Below are 10,570 nucleotides of genomic sequence, written 5' to 3' on the forward strand. Positions count from 1 at the left end.
CGATTTATTCTTAGGGGAGCAAAGTATGGAACTGTGTGTGTTCTCTTTGACACCCCTACGGAGGCACAAAAGTTTGCGTGCCAACAGATGGAAGGGGAGAAGATTTTGTTTCTCCCCAGATACGGTGAGTGAAAATTAACAAGAGTTTGGGTGAGTGGGCTACCACCCAGAATTGAGCCCGAGTGGATAGAGGAAATTATCCGCCGGGGTCTGGGTGGCAGCGGAGCCAGGCTCTTGAATGTCAGAATGCTTCCTGTGGCTGATTGGGTGGGGTCGAAAGCAATTTTGACCCTATGAACCCAATCAGCCAAAGATTTGGTTTTACCAGATTTTTTAGCAATGGCCGGTTCCAGGTACCCAGTGATAGTTGAGGGACGCCCTCCCCCCCAAGTGTCACCTTTGCCTGGAATCAGGTAACATCAAGAAAAACTGTTGCCGGGACCAGGCAAAGGTCCTGGAAGATTTAATTAAAGAGGTGTCCCCTGTTCCCCCCCAGTGGAGGAAAAAGTTGAAGAGGAGGTAACCTCCTCAAAAAAAAGGGGAGGAAGAGAAAGAAGGGGGACAACAATGGTTGCCCGCCCATGGATCCTGAGACAGTGGGGGCGAGGGAGGGTTCTCCGGAAATGTTAGAGGAACTCCACCTTCCCGTCATAAAAGGAAAAAAGAAAAAGAAAAACGGGGCACTGCCGGGGACGGCATGTCCTGAAACCCATTCGGTGGGAGGTGTGCCACCGGAGGGTGGGAAAATATGACCTCACCGATGGGATGTATGCCACCAAGTGAGGGAGTTGAGGCTCCTCCCAGGGTGAGGAATGTATGTTCTGCTATCTCAAGGGAGGGGCTATCAACAGTTTTGTCAAGAATGAAATGGACAGTCGGATCCTGAGGGAACCGAATTGCATTGACAGCCCAGAATGGCCTTCGCAGGTGACTGCTCTGGTGCTAGAAAGAAAGCAGTGCAATATGATAATTGACTTGTGTGGAGGCGAGTGTTTCAGAATTCTCCATTGGAGCCCCAGATTTCAGTTGCAACAGTGCCTGCAAGTTGCACGAGATTTGCTGGGGGAGGAAGTGTAGAGGTTTGTTGCCTCTGATTTGTGTATAGACTGTAATTTTAGTTGTACGTACTTTTTGATCCAAAGAAATTGTATTTTTTGAATTGTGAGAGGGTCATTACCTCGGTGTATGTATTTTAAAAAACAATATTTTAGAGAAGCAGAGGGTCGGCGGGCGCCTTCTGCCTTCTCCCATCTTCATCATTTTTCATCATAATCATCCGCTTCATTAATGTCTATGTCTAGCCCGCAAGCTACTCTTTGTAATGCCTTTATGGCAAATTTTTATGAAATAAAGTAGCTTGCTTACCAACCATATGGTCCCGGGTTCAGTCCCACTGCGTGGCACCTTGGGCAAGTGTCTTCTACTATAGCCTCGGGCCAACCAAAGCCTTGTGAGTGGATTTGGTAGACGGAAACTGAAAGAAGCCCATTGTATATATGTGTATGTGTGTGTATATGTTTGTGTGTCTGTGTTTGTCCCCACAACATCTCCCACTTGCTCTACAATGTCATAGTAAAAATAAGCAATCACATCATTGAAATTTTAAAGCCACAAAATAATGCATGATTAATTCAAGACAATATGGATAAATAAGCATTTCATTTGACAGAGTAATCCTGAATGCCGAAGGGTTAAATAAGAAAGCGCATGTAGTGACAGCCCTTCACTTTAGCGCATGATTTCATGTCATTCCTGGTATCCCCAATTCTAATTTGCCATATAGGAATTACAATTAATAGTTATTTCTTTATTGCCTACAAGGGGCTAAACATAGAGGGGACAAACAAGGACATTAAGTTGATTACATCGACCCCAGTGCATAACTGGTACTTAAAATATCGACCCCGAAAGGATGAAAAGCATAGTCGACCTCAGCAGAATTTGAACTCAGAACATAACGGCATATGAAATACCGTTAAGCATTTCGCCTGGCATGCTAACGTTTCTGCCAGCTCGCCACCTTAAATTACAATTAATAGTATCAATTGTGATACTAGTAATCATAATAGTGATACAGTTAATTAAATTACAATTAATAGTATCACCATGTGTGAAGGCACATGGCTCAGTGGTTAGAGCATCGAGCTTATGATTGTGAGGTTGTGAGTTCGATTCCCAGACTGGGCTGCGTGTTGTGTTCTTGAGCAAGACACTTTATTTCACTTTGCTTCAGTTAACTCAGCTGTTGAAATGAGTTGCGACATCACTGGTGCCAAGCTGTATCGGCTTTTCCCTTTCCCTTGGATAACATCAGTGGTGTGGATAGGGGAGGCTGGTATGCATGGGTCACTGCTGGCCTTCCATAAACGACCTTGCTCAGACTTGTACCTCGGAGGGTAACTTTCTAGGTGCAATCCCATGATCATTCATGACGAAAGGGGGTCTCCCAGTATCACCATGTTACTAATCACTCAGTTATCTATTGTGATTGACAGAAGTTTATTACAGTATATTTGGCTTGCATAAAATAATCATAATTTACGACTGCTCGATATTGTGATAGATTTAGCAAAATCTGTATTCTTAACCAGTGATGGTTTTGGCTATAAATTTTGCAGGGTAATTATCAATGTCAAATTGTAGAAACCTACACCTTTGTTTGGGATGTTAATGAAGTTAACTGATAACTTCCGTGGTAGTTATTGTTAATGATACAATAAACAATAATTTTACTGAATCTACCTATATCTGATTTCATTGAATTTATTGATCATCTCATTAATCTCTTACTACCCACCTCTCTCTCTCTCTCTCTCCACACACATATATATATATATATATATAATATATATATATATATATATATATATACACACACATACATACATACACACATGTATGTATGTATATCTATCTATCTATCAATCTATCTGTCTACCTATGTATCTCTCTGTCTCTCCTCTGTGTGTGTGCATGTATATATATATATATATGTATACACACACACACACACATATATATATATACACACACATGTATGTATGTATGTATGTATTCATACATAGGGAGTAGCTGTGTGGTGGAGGAGCTAAGCTTGCTTTCCAGCCATGTGGTCTCAGGTTCAGTTCCAAATTTCTACTGTAGCCTCTGGTTGACCAAAGCCTAGTAAGTGGAATTGTGGAGGCGCAATGGCCCAGTGGTTAGGGCAGGGGACTCGCGGTCGTAGGATCGCGGTTTCGATTCCCAGACCGGGCACTGTGAGTGTTTATTGAGCGAAAACACCTAAAGCTCCACAAGGCTCCGACAGGGATGGTGGTGATCCCTGCTGTACTCTTTCACCACAACTTTCTCTCACTCTTACTTCCTGTTTCTGTTGTACCTGTATTTCAAAGGGCCGGCCTTGTCACTCTCTGTGTCACGCTGAATATCCCCGAGAACTACGTTAAGGGTACATGTGTCTGTGGCATGCTCAGCCACTTACACGTCAATTTCACGAGCAGGCTGTTCCGTTGATCGGATCAACCGGAACCCTCGTCGTCGTAACCGACGGAGTGCTTCCATCCAGTAAGTGGAATCAGTAAGCAGAAACTGAAAGAAGCCCACTATAGGTTTTGAGTGTGTGTTGTGTGTTTGTGAGTACCCTCGTCTTAGTATCATGTGACGGTTGTAAACAACACTCATCGTCATACAAGTGAGGTGGCTTTCCTCCAATCTTCCACGAAAATATGTCCACCCATAGACGTTGACCCTCATCTCGCCCAAGGTGGATGGGTGCACATGGGAGCAGCCTGTGTTAGAGAGCTCTGACCGACCCCTCTTGTGAGTCTTCCCTCTGACACTAGGTTGTACCGGCGATTGCACATCCTAGCACACGTGTTAAGGGGGGATGCTTACTAGTAGGCGATGGCTAACCTCGCCTGCACTGGGAGCCCCGCAAGTAGCCCTCTAGTCAGCCAAGTCTTGGGTACCTCCATATCCACCACTAGAATCGGGCAGGTTCCTGTCTCCCATCGAGCAGCCATCGATTCGTGTCGCCGTGTACTGCCAGATTGGTTAGCTCATACCCAAGGGTAGTCCTGACTGTGACCAATCCTGTGGGGTGGGCTTATTTGGAAACAGGTGAGGGTTAGCAACAGGAAGGGTATCCAGCTGCAAAAATATTTGCCTCAATAAATTAAATCTATCCCATGGAAGCATGGAAAAGTGGACATTAACTGACAATGATGATGATGATGCATGCATACACACACACACATACGAGGAGGTGCTGAAAAGTTCCTGTTTTAAAGGGTATCACAAAAGGCCTTGTTGGAGGCCCAACCTTCCGAGTTCTTTTATAAGGCTTAGAAAAACTGAAGGACTACTGCAACAAGTTTGTGAATCTGAGAGGGGAATACATTGAATAAAATCATAATTAACTGATCCTCCTATGTTTTCTTTTACCCAAAACCTGGAACTTTCCAGCACACTCTTGTGTGTGAGTGTATATATATATATATATATATATATATATATATATATAGAGAGAGAGAGAGAGAGAGAGAGAGAAACTAAATAATGAGGGTAGAAATTGATATTAATCAATTAAAACCAGTGGTTTAGCATATTTAAAAAATCTGAAGATTAAAAATTATATTACATACAAATTAAGAGGAATAACCACCAAGGTGGTGATGAGTTTGCAGGCATTTACATTCATAAATATTAACAAGTGAAACTAGTGGTACGTAGGTAATCATTTTTATTTCGTATATTTTCATTTGTCTTGCTCCTTTTTATATTATGGCATTTGCCGAAATTTTCTTGAGAACACACTCTTCATGGTAAGGCGATTTAACATTTATCTTTAGCATATTAAGAAGTCAATTTGGTGGTCATTCCTCTTAATTTGTATATATATATATATATATATATATATATATATATTTAGTACCAGTAGGTGGTGATCAATATAAAGATGTGCTCATTTATTTTTATCATGTTCCTGTACACTACAGATAAAATACCTCCAAGGTACAATACCATACACACATAACAATGAAGTAGTTAGCCATTCTACTTAAAATAAAAGACAGTGCTCTGCCACTTCACAATGAAGGGCTCTTTCAAAAGTCTTAAGGACCACAAAGTCAACTTCCTCTCCAGCCTCTAAATGTTGGTTAACCAGCTCATTCAAAAAGTGCAGTGGGAAATGTTAGTAAGAGCATCTTCAACATCAATGACCTCGAAATTTGAAGTGGGATAGGATTAGGTTCATGGAACTACAGTGCCACTCTCATCAAGTGCTTCCATGGCATTGAAAAATAACAACCTGCAGATTTATGCAAGCCAATATAGGGGTTTCTACAGATTAATATCAAAATTCATCCTCTTCAAAATGTTGCGAAACAATTCACTACATTTATCAATTAGAATATTTATCATTAGAATATCGATGAATGCCACAAAATATTTGTTATTCTAAGACAATTCCTAATGGATAAAAAAGGGAGAGTGACCCACTGTTTTATGTCTTCAGGGTGAGGTAGCTAATCTTGCAGATTTGTTTATCTTTGATAATTCAGATAGGAAATATCCTCATTGACAAAGTATTAGACAACTTGAGGCTTTGTAGGAAATACTTGCCTAAGGTGCCATTTTATGGGAATGAACCTGACACCATGTGATTGCAAAGAATATTTATTAATCCGGACAGTCATCTCATTTTTGCACCTTATATATATAATATATAATATGTATAATATATATCAGTGCCGGTGGCATGTAAGAGAACCATCCGTTCGTGACCGTTGCCAGCGCCGCCCCGACTGGCCTCGTGCCGGTGGCACGTAAAAAGCACCATCCGTTTGTGTCCATTGCCAGCCTCGCCTGGCTCCCGTGCCGGTGGCACATAAAAAGCACCATCCGTTCGTGGCCGTTTGCCAGCTCTGTCTGGCACCTGTGCGGGTGGCACGTAAAAAGCACCCACTACACTCACGGAGTGGTTGGCGTTAGGAAGGGCATCCAGCCAGATCTGACTGGGCCTGATGAAGCCTTCCGGCTTCACAGACCCCAGTTGAACCGTCCAACCCATGCTAGCATGGAAAACGGACGCTAAACGATGATGATGATGATGATATATATATATATATAAACAATATATATATATATATCGTCAGTGGGTCATATATCTGAAAAAGCACACTCAAAGGATTGAGCAGTAGTGTATTTACATACAGTTGAATATAAAGGGCTTACTTAGCTTTGTAGATGACTCGTCAGACTCTAATGTCCTCTATCATTATAATCTGATGAGTCGTCTATAAAGCTAAGCACTTCATGGATGTGAAACCATTGGTCACTCTATGACTGGACTTATATCTCTTTCTCTTTCTCTTTTCTCTTTTACTTGTTTCAGTCATTTGACTGCGGCCATGCTGGAGCACCGCCTTTAGTCGAGCAAATCGACCCCGGGACTTATTCTTTGTAAGCCCAGTACTTATTCTATCGGTCTCTTTTTGCAGAACCGCTAAGTGACGGGGACGTAAACACACCAGCATCGGTTGTCAAGCAATGCTAGGGGGACAAACACAGACACACAAACACATACACACACACACATACATATATATACATATATACGACAGGCTTCTTTCAGTTTCCGTCTACCAAATCCACTCACAAGGCATTGGTCGGCCTGGGGCTATAGCAGAAGACACTTGCCCAAGATGCCACGCAGTGGGACTGAACCCGGAACCATGTGGTTGGTTAGCAAGCTACTTACCACACAGCCACTCCTGCGCCTATCTAACTGCATTTTCGCTAGTAAATTGTGAACAGCCACCTTTATAATTTATAATTCCCATTTCACCATTTTCGGAATTAGCCAATGTTTCCTATAGTATTCTTTGTAAGACTGACAAGGTCAGTTAAGTTTTTAACCCTTGGTGATGGGGTAATGGGTCACTGATGAAGATTAATCAAACCTGAAATCATTGATGATATGACTCTATCTCACTTGCCGTAGGGAGCATGTCTCCCTCATCAGTCATCAGATAAGTGCTTGCATGTGGCTAAGACTCTGATTTCTAGCCACCTTTATAACTTATATAGGGAGAATTCACGAAAAAAACAAAAGAGGAAGACAGGTGGTGTATATAGGAAGGGCATCCAGCCGTAGAAACACTGCCAGATTTGACTGGGCCTGATGAAGCCTTCTGGTAAGCATGGAAAACGGACGCTAAACGATGATGATGAAGATATATATATATATATAACAAGAGAAACATAGTATAGTAAAATTTATTTAACCATTGGAAATTATTATATCACAACAATTGTTTCGTAACTTAAAACATGCCTGTCAATCATTTCCTGTCTTCAGCAAAAAACATATTTTTGTATTAGGGAAAATATCACCTTTCTTGGCAGCAGGTAACGGTTGGTGATAAAAAGGGGGATCCAGTTGTAGAAAATCAGTCCCAATATATTCTGTCTGACTCATGCAATTCCATAGAATTGCAGGTAGGCATTAAATATGTGTGTGTATGTGTGTGTGTGTGGTATATGTGTATTCATAGGAACAGACATGGCTGTGTGTGGTTAGAAAGTTCACTTTGCCACTATTTGGTTTGGGGTTCAGTCCCACTGCTCAGTGCATTGGGTGACTTCTAACCATGGGCTGACAATGCCTTGTAAGTGGATTTGGTAGATGGAAAATATGTGGAAGCCTGTCCTATGTATATGTGTGTGTGTATGTGTGTGTGTGTGGTATATGAGTATTCATAGGAACAGACATGGCTGTGTGTGGTTAGAAAGTTCACTTGGCAACTATTTGGTTTGGGGTTCAGTCCCACTGCTCAGTGCATTGGGTGACTTCTAACCATGGGCTGACAATGCCTTTTAAGTGGATTTGGTAGACGGAAAATATGTGGAAGCCTGTCCTATGTATATGTGTGTGTGTGTATGTGTCTGTATGTGTATATGCAAACCGAAAAGATCCAAATTATTTAATTTGTGTAAAAAAATTATTTATTTTGTGTTTTATTTACTCGCTAGGTAGTCGTTGTAGGATCGACTAGTCACGGCTAGCTAGCGCGGATGCGCGAGTACGCGAGTGCGCGCACCGGGACCACTCTTCTTAAGTAGTACCATGTTACCCATCCTCGCCGGGACGTCGCAGGCTTTTTTGCTTAGCAATACAACGCATCGCCCGGTCCAGGAATCGCAACCACGTTCATGAGTAAAGTACTAACCACTAAGCCACGCGCCTTCACACAAACACACGCACGTGTGTGCGTGTGTGTGTTTATTATGTGATGTATGTATGTAGTTATGTGGATTACTGCGATCACCTGATCGAAACCTGTCTATATATAACTCTCTGTCTGTATGTGCGCGCGCGCGCACGCGTAATTGTGATTGAGAGAAGGAGCGATAGACATAGCACACCGTCCCACGTCGAAAAGTGGGACGTCTTTAGGTGAACCGTATCCGTAACCCGGTTTCGTGTCCTGTGCGGAGTTATTTCACTTTCGCTACTCAATGGCTTTCAGAAAACACTACTAGCCACCCCTTCACAGTGTCTTGTTGCATTCTGTTTTTCGGGTACTTCATATAACAACACTAGTGCGTAGTAGAAATATTATATATTCCTCATTTGAAGATATTTATACATGAAACGGTTTTATAATATGCATTTCATTTGACCATTTATAGTAAAACATCAACCATTTATACATTTTCGTATCACTAAATAGTATATATATATATATATATAATACAGTTTTCTATATATGGCATACAGATCAATGTTATGCGAAGACAGAAATCCATCCGTCCAACTGGTGGAAGGTGACACCACGTTAAAGGTGAAGTACAAACAAGTATTATAGTGGGATATCTTTCTTTTTAACTGGACGGCGTACATAGTTTAAACGAAGCAGCACATTGATAAATATAAAACTATCACGATAACCAACATTTTTTTTTTACCTCACAGCAAATGACAAGCGTCAAACTTTTCAACCAGACTACGATCAACTGTTTATAAGACACAAACAACAAACAAATTAAATCACAAGATATAAGAATACAGGTGTGTTGATAATGATTGCTGTTGCAGGTGTGTGCGCGTGCGTGTATTATTCAACTAATATATATGTGTATATATATATACATACACACACACACACACATATATATATATATGTATATATATATATATATATATATATATATATATATATATATATATATATATATAAGGGGAGAATTGGAGGTGTAAAGAGATCTCTGTATGGGACGGTAGGAGAATAAATAAGGCATATTAGTTACTGCTACCCACGTACAGTGGTCGGGGTGTTAGGAGTTGCAACAACGCTATAGAAAGTTTTACTTACCTTTCCAGATAAAATCATATTGCTCTTCCGTTGCCATGGCTGCAGAGGGATCCGGCGGTTGATCCCCGCTAGGAATAGTGTGTTGATCCAACGTGGCTGTATTTCGTTCACACACACACAGGTAGAAGTGGAGGGAGAAAAAGAAAGAGCGAGATTTTCTTCTAGAGAACGGATGGACGAATAGCGCTTAGCTTAAGTACCCAACATCGTGTACGACATTTAAAAAAAAAAATTCTTTTCTTTATCTTACAATAGTTAACTGCGTGAATGTATTTAGATCCATGCTGTAGTATGTATATATATATGTATATATATTTTTTTCAGCAGATTTGAGGAGGTATAAAGCTGGTTAGCATTCGAAGTACTTGCTTGGCTACTGACATGGCTACATCGTGACGCAACAGGCTTGACATAGGTTGAATCATTCACTTTCTACCCGATGTCCTGACCTAGAAACGAAAACCTCTAGCTATAGGACAATACCGCGTGCGTTCTACCACATAGCCATTCCTTTAAAACTTTCCTCGCCTAATTGGATATTTACACACATATATACATGTTATAATATTTACACACATATATACATGTTATAATATTCACCAACTTTTGTTTTCTATATGTACACGTTGTTATTGTTTTAGTGAAACGCTTTCGAAATAATTACGACACATTACTCTTTCTTTCCTAAATTTTTTTCTCTTACCGGTCTCTCTATCGTTTTCTTTCACTCTTTCTGCCTCTCTTTCTCACCCTTTCTTTCTCCCAATCTTTCTTTTTCTTACTCTTTCTCTTTCTTAATCTTTCTTTTTCTTGTCTTCCTACTCGCTCACTAAAACTCTTTCTCTCTCTCTCTCTTCCACCTTTTCTCTCTCTCTCTCTCTCTCTCTCTCTCTCTCTCACTCCCTCTGCAACTCTTTCTATGAATCTATCGCGCACTTCGCAATTATGTAGTGCGCATACCTTTCTGTCTATCTAAGGCGCATACGTAGAAATACTGGTGCGTATGCGCGCGCGCGACATGCACAAATGTGACACCTTTTACACCTTTCTACTTTGTTTCCTCATAACTTTCAGATGGCGTAGATTCCTATTATATCGGAACTTGTGGGAAAAGTAATTTCCGAGATATGATTATTATTATATTTTTTTTTTAGGCGGCGAGCTGGCAGAGTCGTTAGTACGTTGGAAGA

At 40.9% G+C, this 10,570-nt stretch overlaps 1 protein-coding gene across 1 annotated transcript in view; it reads right to left on the reverse strand.

Moving 5' to 3' along the window:
- The window catches only part of LOC115219892 (ras-related protein Rab-11B), an 82,392-nt gene extending 72,247 nt beyond the window's left edge, over window positions 1–10,145 (reverse strand). The window contains exon 1 of the mRNA XM_029790196.2: window positions 9,381–10,145. Coding sequence (XP_029646056.1) covers window positions 9,381–9,417 — 37 coding nt within the window. The 5' untranslated portion in view covers window positions 9,418–10,145. The remainder of the gene's footprint in view (window positions 1–9,380) is intronic.
- Between the last annotated feature and the right edge of the window lie 425 nt (window positions 10,146–10,570).

Source organism: Octopus sinensis, linkage group LG15 (assembly GCF_006345805.1).
Source record: "Octopus sinensis linkage group LG15, ASM634580v1, whole genome shotgun sequence".
NCBI lineage: Eukaryota > Metazoa > Mollusca > Cephalopoda > Octopoda > Octopodidae > Octopus > Octopus sinensis.